The sequence below is a fragment of the Rhinolophus sinicus genome, linkage group LG03, assembly GCF_036562045.2.
Source record: "Rhinolophus sinicus isolate RSC01 linkage group LG03, ASM3656204v1, whole genome shotgun sequence".
Lineage (NCBI taxonomy): Eukaryota > Metazoa > Chordata > Mammalia > Chiroptera > Rhinolophidae > Rhinolophus > Rhinolophus sinicus.
In genome coordinates, this window is record NC_133753.1 from 23,040,802 (window position 1) to 23,058,446 (window position 17,645).

A 17,645-nucleotide genomic window follows, 5' to 3' on the forward strand; every position below is an offset into this window, starting at 1 on the left:
CCAGTGTTAAAGCCTGCTATGTTCCATCTCTTTTTCAGCTTATCAGTCCAAGCCCAGCGTTGATTTCTCAGACTCTCTTCCCACCCTTTCTCAAATAAGAAAGGCTGAAGGTCAGCCACTCTATTGCACAACGGCCTGACAGGGAAGGCATGACCTGGGTCACGTCACTTAATCTGTGCTACTCAGCTGAGACTGTACAGGAAGACTTCCTGCTCTTGAAACAGGGCACTGCCAACCCTCCAACTCTAGAAGCCTTTCTAGATGAACGTTCAGAGTGCTCAGCACCGCACCTGCATGCATAAGCACTTACATCTTGGCGACAGTATCCCAGCTCTCTGGGCCTTTCATACCTATGCTTCTCACTGTTATTTGCGAGTGAACTACTGATGGCAGAATACTTTCTGTCTCAATAGCTAATGTACCTGAAGGCCTCCGTCAGTTATCCCAAGAGAAAAATCAACATAATCTGTTTCTACAACAACCACCCTCATTGTTTTCTCACCAACAGTGCCACTTGAAAAAAAAACCACAGTGTGTTCTGAAACAATCCAAAATAGCAATTGGTAGGTTCTGGGTCCAGTAATAGGGAAGCACCTTGTATTCAAATAACCTTCACATGGATAACAATTATAAACTCTGGACAAAATATGCAAAACAACTATTTGAAGGCACTGGAGGGCAAACAAAAGCAGGCAGAAACTAGAAGGGATTTTACCCTTGCAAGAAAAGAACTGCACTGGATAAAAATCCATGTTTAAATGGATTTTCCTCTTGAGTGCAATCCCCAGTCTGGGCAGCAGCTGAGCAGCTAGGATTCAAGCAGAAAGCTGCAGTTTTATTGGCATGGGGACAAATTTGGGGGCTGCCAGAGTCACTAAAAATAGAGGAGAAATCTTGGGAAGGAGGTAGCCCCAAATCTGCATATAAACTCCCCTAAAATCCTTTAGTTAATACCTGAACTACACATGCATGGAGGAGACTCCAAGAAACCCAGTGAAAAGCAACTACTGAAGAGTTGGGGGGAAAAAAAAAAGCTAAGTGAGATGAGATTTCAGTTGTTGCTCACGGCAAGGGAGAGAGATTGGAGTTTGAGTTCCACCAAGTTAGAGGCACTTGGCACACACCATGGATATTCCACTGAAATCCCAGAAGAACCACATCCTGGGAGTAAAGACCATGTTCTAGGACTATGGGATTTGTTCTGGGACTAAAGGCAAAACCAAAATAGAGCTGACCTAATAAAGCCTAAAACTAAGTCTCCATAAGTTAAAGGTGATCTGCAAATAATTAAACTGCCTGCTAAAACAAAAATCAACACTTTTCAGAGGAGGCAATATAATCCAGAGTTTCTACAATGTATTATCCACAATGTCCTTTGTACAAACTAAAATTACTAGACATGTGAAGAAACATGAAAATGTGACCCACAGTCAAAAGAAAAAAAAAAATAAAAACTGACCGACTCCAACGTGACCCACATATTGGAATTAACAGGCAAGGTTTTTAAAGCAACTTTATAAGTGTCTTCGAGGACTTAAAAGAAAATATGGTCATAATGAATGAACAAATGGGGAATCAAACAGAAAAAGTAGCTATGTAAAAGACAAAAAAAAACCCGGAAATTTAGAATTTAAAAGTTCAATATCTGAAACAAAAAGTTCAGTTTGAAAATAGAAGAAAAAATCATCAGTAAATCTGAAGACAGATCAACAGAAAATATTCAATTTGAAGAACAAAAAGATAATAAATAGGAAAAAAGTAATAATGCTTCATGGACAAAAAACACAGGACAAGCCTATGCGACAATATCAAGCAGTTTAATACATATGTAATTGAAGGCCCAGAAACAACGAGAGAGAAAATTGGGCAGAAAAGATATTTGAAGAAATAATGCCTAAGATTTCCCAAATTTGGTGAAAAATATTGACTTACTGATCTAAGAACCTCCTCAGCAAATCACAAGCAGAATCAATACAAAGAAAATCACAGGCAGGTACATCATAGTCAAACTGCTACAAATCAAAAAAGACAAATAGGAAATCTTTAAAGCAGCAAGAAAAGACTTATATACAGGAAAACAATCATTAGAAACAATGAAGGCCAGAGGACAAAGGAATTGCAATCTTTATAGTGCTGAAATTAAATATATATATATATATATATATATATATATATATATATATATATATATCCAGAATTCTTTACCAATAGAAAATATTCTTCAAAAAAAGAGGGTGAAATAAAAATAGTTTCCTATCAACAAAACAGAGAAGTTGTTTTAGCAAATCTGCACTACAAGAAATGCTAAGGAAAGTTCTTAAGGCTACAGAGAAATGACACCAGATGGAAACTTGGATCTACAAAATGATAGAGAAATGGTAGACATGTGGGTGAATATAAAAGACGATCTTTTTTTCTCTTAACTTCTCTAAATGACAACTGTTTAAAGGGAAATGACAAGTGGTACTGAGGCATTTATAACATACGTAGTTTTAAAGTACATGCCATCACTAGCAGAAAGGATGAGGGGACCAATGGGATTTATACTGCTGCAAGGACCTCACATTTCCTGTGAAGGGTATACTATTAACAGTACATAACCAATAACAAGCATGCATATGCCAATCCCTAGAGCAACCACTGGAAAAAAAGAGTATAAAAAGCTATACCTCAAAAGCCAATGGGGGGATTAAAATGGACTATGAAAGCAATCAGCTAAACACGGTGACATAATTCTCTATTATGCTGGGTAAAGGCATGTGACCATAAATGTTTCAGTCTATCACCAATGACATTCAACATTAGTCAGCACACTTTTCCTGCAAAGTACCATTATTAAAAGAATATTTTACTGTCATTCTGCTCCTTCTCAGTAATTATTGACACATTACATGATCAAAGAAATCTAGCCTAGCAAACGATTTCAATGAGGCTTTCTGATCACAATCTTATGGTTCCTAAACAGATTAGATGTTCTGTATTCACAACACTTTTTTCCTCTCCTAAAACCTGGCTTCCCGCTGTGGACTTCATTTCTCTTGCAGTTCTCTCAGATAGAGTTTGCTCATTCTTTAAAACCCCACAAACCAGGGTTCCAAGATAACACTCCTGCCTCACCACCACCCCAAAGTTCTTTTAGGCCATTACTCTTCCAATTTATACAGAACACTTCTTTTGAAACTCATACCGTTCAGCTGCGTCACCTCTTTCCTTCGCCTTGTCACTAACAATTGCCTGAGCACAGACTGATCAAAAATTTGGGCATTTTTGCTCCACAACTAGTCCCATCATTCTAAGTCAATGTTCACATGAACAATTCATCTAATGCTTAGCCTCACAGCCCCAGCCCTTTAGACGCCAATGACCTTGTTACTTTTTCAAACTCATTATAACCTGAAACTGCTCCATCTCTGAAATATCTGATCCCCTCCTTCCCTCCTTATCTATGAATGTCCTTCTTGGTCTCTCTTCCTTTCCTATCAACCCAGCTCCCTTCCAAGGTCCATCGCATCATACTTAACTTCCTTGTCCTTTTCCCACATTTCCCCTAGAAATCCCCAAAACCTGGATCAAGTCAACCACTGCCTCCGCTGTGTCAAAACCCAGCCTGCTAAGGGGTGTTGGAGAAAATGCACAGCCATGCAAATTAAGGCTCATCAAGCTCATGCTCTGCCTTCTCTCATCTCCACCAAAACGATCCCATTTACACCTGCATCTAAAAAATAATAATAATAAAAAATAAAGCCTAGGAATAAATATAACCAAGGAAGTAAAACACCTGTAATAAAAAAATTATGAGAGAAATTGAAGAAGATACAAATAAATGGAAACATACCAGGTCTGGACAATTAAATTCATGAACTTGTTGTAATGATGTTGCTTTTTTTGATATCAGAGGGATTATTTATTATAAATTTGTAACAACTGGGCGAATAGTTAACCAAGTTTAGTATTTGGAAGTGCTGAAAAGGCTGCATGAAAAAGTTAGACGACCTGAACTTTTCACCAACAATTTATGGCTCTTGCATCATGACAATGTACCAGCTCACACAGCACCGTGTGTGAGGGAGTTTTTAGCCAGTAAACAAATAACTGTGTTGGAACACTCTCCCTACTCACCTGATCTGACCCTCAATGACTTCTTTCTTTACCCGAAGGAAATATTGAAAGGAAGACATTTTGATGACATTCAGGACATCAAGGGTAATATGATGACAGCGATGATGGCCATTCCATAAAAAGAGTTCCAAAGTTGCTTTGAAGGGTAGACTAGGCACTGGCGTTGGTGCATAGCTTCTCAAGAGGAGTACTTTGAAGGTGACCGTAGTGATATTCAGTAATGAGGGATGGAGCACTTTTTCTAGGATGAGTTCGTGAACTTAATTGTCCACCCTCGTATATACCATGCTCATGGATAGGAAGAAATAATGTAGTTAAAATGTCCACACTATCCCAAGCAATCTATAGATTCATTGCAATCCCTATCAAAATACCAATGGCATTTTTCACAGAACTAGAATAATCCAAAAATTTGTATGGAACCATAAAGACCCTGAACAGCCACAGCAATCTTGAGAAAGAAGAACAAAGTTGGAGGTATCACAATACCTGACATCAAACTACACTACAAGCATGCACGTCAAAACATATTCACTCAATTCTTTCAAAATATTTACTGACAAGCTGCCTGGTGTGTGGTACTGTGCCAGGCGCACATAGTCCCTTCTCCAAATGCTCCCCTGAAAGTACAGGGACCCCTACTGCTAAATCCAATAGACCCTGCTCCGGAGAAAGGATCTTACTTTCTTGGACCCTCTTGGCAACATCAAACGCTCTTGACTGAGTCCTTAACATGCTCTCTTACTGTCTTGACTCTGGACACCACAGGTGCCTGTTTTCTCCCTCTCTCCTCTGGCCACTCCTCCTCAATCTCCTTTTGTGAGCTCTTCTTTGGCTGTGTGTTCCTTAAATGTGGGTGTTCCTCAGGTTCTGTCCAAGGCCTCTTTACTCTACAAACTCTCCCCGTTGGAGCTGGGCTTCTACTTACCAGCTCAGTACTAATGGCTCCCAAACATCTAGCTCCAGCTCAGAGCCCAGTCCAGAGCACGAGTCCCAAATGCCAAGCCTCCTGGACCTCTCCAGGTAGCAGTCACATAGACACCTCAAACTGATCTGCTCCTAAACTGAACACATCACCCTCCCACACCTGTTCCTCATTCATTGGATGACTACTTTCTGTGGCCCTACAAAGTGCCAGGGGAGCAGAACACGTACTTCTGCAGCTTACAATTAGTGAGGGAGACGGATCTATACAAACACAGTTATACAAACTGTGGTGAGGATGACAGAGAAAAAGTAAAAACAAGCAAAAAAGCTACAAGAGAGTATAATAAAGGGAGCTAATTTAAATTGGAATGTCGTACTTAATAGGAGTGATATTCCAGCTGAATCCAAAGGAGAAGTAGGCGTCAGCCCAGCAAAGAGGAGGGGTGACTATTCTAGGGAACTATTCTATTTTACTCTACCCTACTCTATTCTACTCTACTCTACCCTCCTCTATGGAATTACAGTATTTTAGGGAACTAGAAAAAACAGGGAACTGCATAAGCAAAGTAAAAACTCCCTGTGACTGTAACCGAGGTAGCAGGTGTGAACTGAGGCTGGAGATGTAGGCAAGGCCCAAATCACACAGGGTCAAAGTAAGAATTTGCGATGTTTTTATCCTTAAGGGCCATGGGTATCTGTTAAAGGGTTTTGAGTGTGAGATGAATGATGCACATTTTTGTCAGATCACTCTGGCTGAATTGCAGGAGGGTGGGAATACAGAAGGAGAGACCAGTTATGAGGCAACTATTGCAGCCCAGGTGAGTTAACAGTGCCTTAAATCATTCTCTCATTTCCAACTTTTTTTTTTTTTTTTTCCTAACAGAATGATATTTACAGCCATAGATTCTGTGAAGTCTTTGCTCTGGGAACCTTGCCTGAATATAAGTCAATTCTCACCACAACAAAAGCATCATTAACATGAAAATGTTCACATACCAAAAAGTAAGATTTCTGAACATAAGCCAGTAGTCTACTTACTCCAAACAGGAGTCAAGCCAAATTCCAGTATTAAAATGGAATCTGACCCATTCCATTTGGAATGAGTCGTAAGCAGATATGACCTATGGTTGTTAATCACATGTGTGTTCTTTTAATGCAAATGAGGGACGCAGAGAAGTCTTAGGTGTGGGGTTCTCCTCTTTCCTGAGGTGATGCAACAGTAATAGGTCCGGCACTAACTGGGCTGGTATCATTGATTCGCTTTACACATATTTTTATTAAGCATCTAGCATTTACTTGTAATGAGTAGAATCTAGGTGACTTAGTCTCTTATTTTGTGAAAGCAAAAGACATTCTCTAAATCCTATCAGACTATGACTAATTCAATGTGACTTCCATAATAGGCAGATTTCTCTCCTAGAGTTACTAGGATCATATATACTTATAAAAATATAAAAACACATATATATGTATGTGTGTGTGTGTGTATATATATATATATGTGTGTGTGTGTATATATATATTCTATCCTCAGAGGAAGCTAAGAATTTTTAGGACATAAATTATGTATGATCACTACAAGCTACTGGTCTACTAAGCACCTCTTATAAAAGTTGAGCCAGAAGAGTTCCAAGCCATCAATATTGTAGTTGAGCACATCTCAGAGGTTTTCTTGACCAGTAAACACAAATGCATAGAGAGGGGCCGGCCCTGTGGCCCAGACGGTTGGAGAGTCATGCTCCTAACTCCAAAGGCTGCCAGTTCGATTCCCACATGGGCCAGTGGGCTCTCAACCACAAGGTTGCCGGTTCAACTCCTCGAATCCCGCAAGGGATGGTGGGCTCGGCCCCTTGCAACTAAGATTGAACATGGCACCTTGAGCTGAGCTGCCTCCCAGATGGCTCAGTTGGTTGGAGCGCAGGCTCTCAACAACAAGGTTGCCAGTTCGATTCCCCGAGTCCCGCAAGGGATGGTGGCAGCGCCCCCTGCAATTAAGATTGAACATGGCACCTTGAGCTGAGCTGCCGCTGAGCTCCCAGATGGCTCAGTTGGTTGGAGCGTGGGCTCTCAACCAAAAGGTTGCAGGTTCGACTCCCGCAAGGGATGGTGGGCTGCGCCCCCTGCAACTAGTAACAGCAACTGGACCTGGAGCTGAGCTGTGCCCTCCACAACTAAGACTGAAAGGACAACTTGAAGCTGAACAGCACCCTCCACAACTAAGATCGAAAGGACAACAACTTGACTTGGAAAAAAGGCCTGGAAGTACACACTGTCCCCCAATAAAAAAAAAAAGTCCTGTTCCCCTTCCCCAATAAAGTAAAATCTTTAAAAAAAAAAAAAAAAAAAAAAAAAAGATAAGTGAATGGAAGTTACCTTCTACTCCAAGGTCACAGAGGTCACCAACGTCCCTCCTGCCCTTCTCATTTTCTACCCATATGCCCCAGAATGACAAAATGATATAAGTCAGCAATTAAGATTAGTCTTCAGAAAGACTACCAATCTCTAGACAGAGGATTGGGTTTTGAAAAGAAGATGCAAAGGTATTGGCAAATAACTGGTCAATGGCTTAGGCAGAGATGTCACTAGAGGAGACAAATAAAATGGGTCTCAAGTGGCACAAAGAATTCTCACCAAAGGGAATCTTTATCCAAATCTTTCTTTGCCCAAAGGCCAAATTAGTTTTATGAAATAAGAATATCTCTGTATCTTGAACAGAACTGTATTTGAAGATAAATTGAAAATACTTTCTAATTCTCATGTGACACAGATAATAACAATAATAGTCAGCATGTGTGGTACTGTCTTAAGAGCTTTATACATTCTCTTATTTAATCCTCCAACACCCCTATCAGAGAGCTACTACTATCACCTCCATTCAACAGATGAGGAAACGGGCTCAGAGTGGTTAAGTGACTTGCCCAGGATATATACATAGTAATTGGCAAAGCTGGATTCACAACAAAATGATCATCTACCCTACTTCTCAGGTTGTGTCGATAATGACAACCAGAGCTTCACGGAGCACTAGGCTAAACTCTTTACATGTCTTTCTCATTTCACCCTCTCCAAAGGTGAGGAAGAGACTCTTACAGTGCTCTTCCAGCACCGCCTTTCACCCCGGGACTTGGAGGCAGCCAGCCAGAGCGATTCTCCGTTTTACAGATAGTAAAAGGAGGCATGAGCTATGAAAGTGCGTTGTACTGGGCCATGGAAAGAGCCGGAGCCAGCGCTGGGGGAGAGTGCTGAGATGCTATTTCTAATTGCAGGCACTACCCTGAGATGACATTCCCTCCCACACAGTGGCCGGCCCCTGGGATGGGTCAGTGATGCACATCTGTCCACCCCAAGGGAGAGCTCAAAACTGAAACATGCAAAGCACGAAATAAATATGAAGTGTGGAAAACACATTCCTCGTGAACAGCTCCACATCAAATTCCCTGCATCCCTCTTCGACGACGTTATCAGAAGCATCACTCAATCCAGCCCATTGGAGAGGGACTACGAAAAAGGCTGAAAAATGTGACCAATCAGGAAAGTTATTTTTGTGAGAAAGGAGAAAAATGTCACCAAAAAGGGTCAGCAGATAACCCTATTGGGCTGAAAATAACTGCCCAGCTGGCAGACCAGTCAGGGAACAGGCGGAGGGCGAGAGACGTAATGCCAAGCTCCAAGGGAGCTCCAGCTGAGCGAAGCTGCTGGGGGATGAGGAAATTGGCCTAATTTGGGAACATGAGCCCAGCAGCATTTTTCAGATTCCTGAAAGAGAATCTGGCTAACTTTCAGTTCTGCATCCTAGGAGGAACACTAAAAGGATGGGGGGAAGAGAAAGAGAACAGTTGGGACTCCAAAACTTCTCTAGACAAGTGGATGAATAAGGCTGATCAAGTGAGAACGGACTCCCACTGAAAAGAATTCCAAGAGCACGGATAATCCAAAAGTCTCTCCACTCTCTCCAACAGCCTTTCTCTACTGGGAGGGCTGTGCATCTACCTAGCTAGAGGGTAGGAGGGGTTAGGTGGTGGTAAAGCACCTGGCCAGAGTCAGAGAAACTAGACTAGTCAGAGATTAGCTGAATGACTCTGGACACGTCACCTAACCTCTTGGAATCTCAGTGTCCTCATAGCTAAAATGAGATAACAGTAGTACCTACGTCATGAGCCACCATGAAGCTTAAACAGCACATTGCAGGTTATTAAGAGAAAGGTAGCGACTATTCCAACATAAGCTAAAATTATTAGTAGTAAAAGTACAATCTGCAAAAAACAAGCTAAGCCACCAAGAAGCCTAGACCCAAGTGAGAAATGGTCGTCCAAGAGATGGGCCGGTCCTCGAGAGGTTTTACCCAAGATTACGTTCCCCAACCTCAGTGTACGGCAGTGTAACTTTCTGGTAGAAAGTGTCTGGGTCTTTTCTTAAAGTAGTTGTATAAGAGGAACATCATTTGAATTGACAGACAGTGGAAGCTCAAGCAGAGAAATCCAGTTCAATTCTCAGAGCTGGTCTCCCCAGAAAAAGTTATATGCTGCAGACAAGTAGACAATCATCATGGAAGCATATTCTAGTAAATTTCTCAATAATCATAACGCCAACCCGAATGACTAACAGAGCTACAAGTCTAGTGATCCAAGTTTGATGTTTGACAGGTGGCAAAAAACAAAACAAAAACAACATCCCAAAACCAGAAGAGTGCAGTCCTAAACTGTCCTAACGCTTACCATTTCCTGAGAGATTCCTCTACGCAGGATATTATATGCTGACCACTTTCTGTGCATTACCTCATTTCATCTTCACAGCAACTGTAAAGAGGCAGGCACAATTCTAACCAAGTCTGAGTTAAGAAACCTGCATGAAGAGTTCATCGTTCTGGTTAATCAGTAAAATGAAAACGTTCTTTGAAATTTACAGAATGACTAAGAAGGTAAAGAGACTTTTCCTCTTCTTTGAGGGAGGGGAAGACTGAGCCACAGGTCTCCTACAGGCAGAAAGCCCCAAGTGCTGCGAGATAACCGGAAGAAGGAAAAGATCAAGAAGAGAATGACACAGGCAACTCCATCAGGTATCCTGCAACTTCCGTGCATATAATTTTTCACTGAACGCTACACAACTTTAAATTAGAAAGCTGGAAAGGAATGTGTTTTTCTTGTTGTTGGGTTTTTATTTTGCTACTAAAAATAATTCTTCCCTTTCATACTCAATCCTATATAAAAAAAAACTTTGTATACATTTTATTTTTTTAAAAATGGACACGTGAGTGCAAACTGCCTACTCAATAGCCAATCTCTTCTCATCCCTAACCAAAACACCCCAATGCTGTGGGTGTAGCCACATGCCCAGTTGAAAACTCCCTGCAACTTCAAGTGGTTGGAAGACCCACTTGTCACCAATGAAATGTAACTAGAAGTCTGCTTGGTGAGGTCTCTGGCTACTGTTTTCCTAGTAAGAAGGGACACACTTAGCCGGAACGCACCTTGAACTTTTCAACTATCTCCTCTCTTCCTACCTAGAATGCAGCTCTGATCCCCGGGGAACAACCAGCCATCTTGCAACCATGAGAATAAGTCACAAGCTCCAGATGGCAGAGCAGGAAGCTAGAAGGGACAAGGGTGATGCAGGACATTTTCCAGCGACCACACCCGCCCTGCTTTGCCCTCCTCTGGACTTCCTGCTGTGAGAAAAATCATGCCTGTTCCATTCAAGTACTAGGGTTGAGTTTCTGATGGATGTAGCCAAATTCAACACTGACACACAGGATATCTGAAAATCAATCCATCCTAAATGAGCAGGAGCTTGAAACTCAAATGGAAACAGGAGCCAGGCAGATCAAATGCGAGTAAATCTGAGCAGGTGTAGTGCAGTAGTGGTGAAATGGAGAGGCCAGGCCTCGTGTAAGCAAGCGCTATTATCAGCCTCAGCCAGCTCCAGCCAACTGCCGCCATAGGGGAAGGCCAGCCAGCCAGCATTGCCACTGTGCCACAACTTCTGATTGTAAAGAGAAGCCCCAAATCTGGGTTTTCACATGAAGGTTCCTAATTTATACATGACAACCACCAAGTCAAAAAAACAAAAACAAAAAACTTTAACTCTGTATAGATCAAACAAGACATAACTGCAGGCTAAATTCAGCCTGAAGGTCACCAGTTTTTCAACCTCAACAGAGAGGGTTAAAACAAAATAAAAAGAACACCCAAGTTCTAGAGAAATAATAATGGTTAGCAATGTTTTGTTCACTTCTGTGTCAGTCTATGTTAGGGCTTTACATAACGATTATCTCATATTTTCTTGCTAGCCACCTTTGGAGTATGTAATATTATTATCCCTGTTTAATCAATGAGAAAAGAGGCTTAAAGAGTTTTTAAGTAACTTGCTCAGAGTCACTGAACTAATGGGTGGCAGAGCCAGGATTTCAGCCTAGGCCTGTACCAGCCCAAGGCCTATGCTCTCACCCACTCTTACAAGGATGCCCACTGCACTCAGAAAGCACAAAAACTACCTCAGATCCCTACTGGTCGACCTACTAGCAGCCCTTGGAGAGCCTTGCAAATCAGTTCTAAAAGAGACCCAAGGTTCTGTCCTCCTTCTTTACTGCCGTTTAATAAAAGCATCAAAGCACTGTCTAAATACTCATGTATTCACTAGTTTATTAAATGACTGAATGAATGAATGTTTCTGCCATGCTTTTCAGTTTATTAAAGTGCTTTTAAATGTGTGTTTCACTTAATCCCCACATCAACCTGGTAGTTTTGTTACCGCCATTTGACAGATAATGAAATGGAGGATTAGAGAGATTAGAGGACTTGTTCAAGATTCAGACAATTAATTAGCAGAGCCATCACAAGCCCGGTCTTCTGATGCCAAGTCCTGTGTTCTCTCTGTTCCAGTAGACCATGTCTCTGTTTTCTTCACCAGAGCTCCCCACTCCACCAACTTGCTTTAAAATAATCATTTGTTTGAACTAATTCCTACTTAACTCTACAGTAACTCCAGTATGTCTGACAGCCAGCCCCCAGGTACCATATTTACGTTTTCATGAATAGCTTCATCCTAGAATATAGCCAGCGAGAGGACAAAAATAAATATATCCGTAATACACTCGGAATGTAAATGGGCACACACACAAGTCTTGGGATCTAATTTTAGAAAGAAACGGCCAAAAAGTGCCACACAGCAGTGAGCATCTGGCCCCGGGGGAGGTGGCCCACCCCGCTTTAAACCTCAATTAACCCAGGGAGAGAAGGAATCCTGGAATTCTGACAGGCATTTTGCTGCCAGATGGACCAGTTGGGTGAAGAACACAATGACTTCTCATCATGATCTCCCAGAAAAATGCTAATGTTCAGAGTTAAAAAAAAAAATTAAAAAAAAGTAAATGTCTCTGAGGAAATAAGTAGGTATTCCAGAAAGGCTGAAACCCCGAAAGGTTCATCAGTCTGTAACTGTGGAGTTATGTGCTCACAGAACTGACTCTTGCCTGGGAGCCAACGGGAAGAGGATGGGTGGGTGAACTGTGCCTACTGACTCCAGCCTAGGACTGGGCAGGGGGAACACAGGAGGGCGTCAAGGCCATCAGCTCATGCCAGGACATCCTGGCCCATCACAGGCTCACTGACCTAAGCAGGACAAGGGGCTGTAACTTCCTTCACAATTAAGTAGACTTATAGTTCGTCTTCCCGATTGACAATGATCATGAGAAGGTAAGTTCCATTATGGCAGGGGATCCTGTCTCTTGTTCACTGAACTATGCCCACCCCTAAAATGGTACCTGGCACACAGTAAGCTTCAATAAATATTTGTTGAATAAATGAATATATGATCTCGGGTTGGGATAGATCCCCCTAGACCCACAGTCTAAAGTGGCCCAAGGCCAAGAATGCATTTCCATGAATCCAGTCATCTGCTTGGATTTGCTCTTTAAAGATGTACAGCACTGCAGGTCAAGCTCCGTGAGATCCCGAGTTGGGGCTGGTCCAGCTTCTTTCACTGTCTTCCTACATTATGCTCCCATCCCCCGTAACTGTGCCTCCAATGTTCCACTATCTGCCCACCCCTCACCCTGTAAGGGTCTTACTCAGCGTCTAAGAACCCCTATCACACACTACATACATCACCCCTCTCGTCCTTTGCAGTGTCAACTGCATGCCCGTTCTGTGCGAGGCACTGTGATAAACAAAGGGCTACAATGGTTAAGACACAACCCCTGCCTTCCAGAAGTTCGTGTCTTATGAGGACGCCAGACATATAAACTGTTAGAATACAAGGCAATAAGCACTATAACAGAGGTGCTATCTCCAAAGTCCCATCCTGACAACCCTCAGGCCTAATCTAGCCCATACAGTGATTTAATTTTATAATTAGTTGTTAACCTCTAAGTATGTGTTGCTTTCACATAAAATTTTAGACTGCTAGTGTCTTTTGGAAAGTTCTAAGTTCTAGCAAGACTGGGCCATTCCTCACAGCATCAGTCTCTCTGGCTAGGGAGTGGTTATCCCATTAGAAAGGACATGTGGCCTCCAGTTCCCACAATCCCCCCTACCCCCTTACAATCTTCAGACAACGAGGCCAAGGGTCAGCTGCCAGCTTTTCTGTGCTGGCATGGCTGTTCCCTTAGAGGAATGATTCTCTGTACCCACAGTTCTACATTCAGTGGTAAAAGGAAAGTTCAATTGAAAGGGCCAAGTGGAGCACTTAAAGAAATGATGGAGAAGTTATTTCCAATAAAAGTGAAGAATATTTCTATATATGTGACATGTAAGTAAAGTGTGTCTGTGTCTTGTCCCCAGCACGCTGTGCTCATGTACCTGTCCTGGCCCGTTAGGCCTCTCAGTGAGAACCTCTCATCTGCTGTAAACCTACTATGGGCCCACGACCTAGACAACTGGGAAACCAGGTTTCCTGCTGTCTAGAAAACTTACTGTCTAGTAGGGCATACAGACATAAAACAAAAATTAATTTGTTCTATAATAGGTACTATGGGAACTGAGAGGAAGGAGCCCCATGTCAGCCTGGAGAAGTTAGGAAGAGCTGATAGAGGGGGTCACCTCCCTGAAGCTGACCCGTGAAAAGGGCAAAGTCTTTGCAAATGGACAGAGGAAGGTGAAAAGGGGCTTGGCCCAAACTGCCAAAAATAGTGCCCTAGCATTAAACGTATCACTCATCAGGATTACACGACCTCCATAAATAAACTGGATAAATTCCCATAATTCCAGGCCACTCAGAAAAAAAGTTTCCAGGAAAGTAAGGCCAGTCCTGATCCCCTTCCTGCCTGAACACTGTAGAAAGTGCAGGTCGCCACTGAAAGCCAATGTCCAGTTGTGTAATCTAACTTGACGTCACCAGCATGCCTCACGGGCACTTCTTCAGCAGAAATAAAAACCTGGATTTCGACTGGGTTTCAAAACTTCCTCACCCCTTGCTTTGGTTAACTTAAGAAAGTTCTTCACTGAGAATATAAAGCAATGCACAGAAACTACTCTGGCATCAAAGATAAAACGTTTCTTTTTCATTTCTAACTAATAGGACAACTGCCAAGGAAGGGAATTCCCAAATCAAAAGAGAAGGAAGAGCTGGCATTAGAGAGAAGAAATGTGGAATACTAAATCTGTGCTCATTAAGTAATCGCTAACTCTTAACAGAGCATTTCTTCAGATTTTTAACACCTACCTCTCCAGTCAGAGTTGAAAAATTCTTGCCACTGAGGTAATTCTCAGCTTGAGTTGACTCCTGTTGAGCTCGACGACCCATCTTGGCCCCCTGTAAAGAGAAATGAGGGGCACTGCTGACACAAATGTCTTTAAGCAACTACGAGGACGAGAATTCTGGGATTGTAAGCAAGGACTGGATTTACAATGACGTGGTGGAGGATGGGATTTGAATAACCTGAATATATTCTTAGAAAACGCCCCAAACCTTTAACACAAAGCAACTGAAGTCAGTTCTATCTGGTAGAAGAACAGGAAATTCATGGGTTAATGACCATAAGGTCTTCTTTTAACCGCCATAGATCTTTTCTACCCCAGAAAAACGCAGCTAGCTATTCCTCTAGAAATGGGCAGAGAACTCACGCCACAGCTCAGGGAAGCGTGTGTAAAGGTCCCCATGTTCTTATGCAGGATTTCAGGAAGGCCAAATTTCAAAGCTGTAGGTTGGTGTGAAAATAGTTATCAAAAAGGCATTTTGGGGAAAGAATTCCTAAATTCCATGGCAACTGCCACCAGAGAAATACAGACAGTATTTGGTTTGACGTATACACTAATTGGATTTCCACTTACAGACATTAAAGAAAATCTCTTACAAGAATTTTGAGACATCAGCTTTGGAAACCAGAACACGTCAAATTCTGAGTCATCACATGAACCATTTATAAATTCCCGAAGTCCTCCTAGGGTGGAGGTTCTGTGCCTCTAATGCTTCCCAGCACATAAACAAAACTTTATTTAAGAACACTAGTGGGAGGTGAAATACTTATATTTTCATTTGTTGGCTTTAAAAAAAAGTAGCAGAATATAAACACTTTTAGATCTTCTGAGATGTAGCTTTATTTGATTCTCACAATAACAGAGAGTGGGACTGATATCACTTTACAAATGAGGAAACTGGGGCCCAGGAAGGTAATTAAGTGGCAGACATAAATCTAAGAGCAAAATCTTCTTGTCTTCAAATCTTGAGTTCTAGCCACTATACCATGATGGAATTTCAGTTTAAAATGTTCCAAGAACTGACTGAACCAATAAATTGAGAGGGGTTATACGGGAGCTGCATAAAAACCCTTTATGGAGTGTCTACATTTCAAATTTTAATCCATCATTTAAGTTTCAGGGATGGGAACAATTTTTCTGATAAGTGGCTCATTTTCTACCCAAGGCAGACAATTCTATTCCTTCACCCGTGGTTGCTCTTTTCCATTTATCATAGCATTGGGTATCTAAATACAGCACACTACACACAATGGTTGCGCTAAAACAAAAATTCAACGATCTTATCTCTACATGCTGTTTACACATGGTTTCTCTAATAATTAAGCATTTAAAGGTTTTAAACTTTTTGAAGACCCTGTATAAATCCACAGGTATGACTAGTAGAAAAACTACTTGATTTTATATATTTTAAATGTATAGTCTGTTTATGGTCCATCTTCCCCCCCTGGAACGTAAGCCCCATGAGGGAAGGGGCTGTGTTTTATTCACTGCTGTATCTCCAGCACCTAGGACGATGCCTGATACACAGTGGGGCTCCATAAATATTTGTTGAAAGAATGAAGAACTAAGCAGGTATTAAATAGGTACATCCTCAAGTACTAACAGAAAAGCCTGGAGACCTAATACTCCCCTTGGTCAGTCAAACAACCTGCTTCATCCTAGAACAATTTGCAGGATCCTGTCCTTCAGATCTCCCTCAGAGAGATGCTCCTCTCTGGTACCTTGGAGGACAGCTGGTGCTAGGGGACTTCAAAGCACTAGATTCCACAGCAGAAACTAAAGATCTGCCAAGAGGCTCAATCTTTCAGTAAATGTAATCTTGACAATTTTAAAGGTAAAAAGGCTTGACGGGGCAGTGGTGGAGTTAAAACAAAAATCACTGAACTTGGGTATTGAATCCAGGTAGGTTAGTTACTGCCTCTACAAGCGTGGGTAAACCACAGCTGCAGAACGGCAGCTGCTAACCTCTTCTAATAGCTTAGCAACTACCAGGCACTGTGTCACATGTTTTCCGTGCATTGTATCATTTCATCTTCACTGCAACTCCTTGCAGTAGCTATCAACATCTCCATCCTGGAGATAAAGAAACCCAGGTCCTGAGAGGTTAACTTTTTTAAAACCCACGCGACAACTCTATATTCCATTTGACCTCTGGGCCTCAGCACCTCCACGTTAGGAGTCTTGATTTCCTTACCTATAAAGCCCACCTCCCCGTGGGGGTCAAGGGCAACAAGGTCCCTCCCCGTCTGCCTGCCTGCCAAGCATGAAACAGTGCGGTGTTTAGGTGAACTGCTGGCATGAAGAGTCCGAAAGTTCTAGGATGGCTGCCAGTGCGACCCTGGCCGGGGCCGTCCAGCCACTCTCAGAACTGTGCTTTCTAGGGGAGCTCGCCCCTGGGGCTCCAGAAAGCGGAGAGAAGCCGGGAAACTTCCCACTAGTCTCAGAGGCCCGCGGGGCTGGGATCTGTTTTTCACTTGTTGAGGATTTACAGAAGGCAAAGCCCAGGCGGCAGCAGCGGAGCCCCCCGCGGCGCCGGGGGCGGGGCGGACGAGGCCGCCTCCCCTGCGGCCTCTCCCCGGCGCGACTCCGGGCCCGCCCGCTCCGGCCGCTCGGGCCAAGCCGCGCTGAGGCGCCTCCGGGAGCCGGGGCCGGGGGGACGCTCCTCCCCACCCGCCCGATCCTGGCCCCGACACCCCCGCATCGGTCCTCACGTAGGTGGCGGAGCCCCGGCGCCGCTCTTCGCCGAGGTCCAGCAGCAAGTCCTCCATCTCCGCGGCCGCCTACGTCACTTCCTGGAAACCCCGCAGCCTAGTGGCGTCCCTGACCACGGCTCCGCCCTTCCGTCCCAGTATTTAAAGTTAGCCGCGTTGTGCCCGGATTCTGTGTGCCATCCTCCAACTTAAATAT

General features: G+C 42.9%; 1 protein-coding gene across 1 annotated transcript in view; it reads right to left on the reverse strand.

Annotated features, from left to right (window-relative positions):
* Positions 1-17,566, reverse strand: part of IFT43 (intraflagellar transport 43) — a 73,221-nt gene extending 55,655 nt beyond the window's left edge. Inside the window, exons 1-2 of the mRNA XM_019733705.2 lie at positions 17,450-17,566; positions 14,704-14,793 (exon numbers count right to left, since the gene is read on the reverse strand). Of these exons, the coding sequence (XP_019589264.1) occupies positions 14,704-14,793; positions 17,450-17,506 (147 nt within the window). The 5' untranslated portion in view covers positions 17,507-17,566. The remainder of the gene's footprint in view (positions 1-14,703; positions 14,794-17,449) is intronic.
* Between the last annotated feature and the right edge of the window lie 79 nt (positions 17,567-17,645).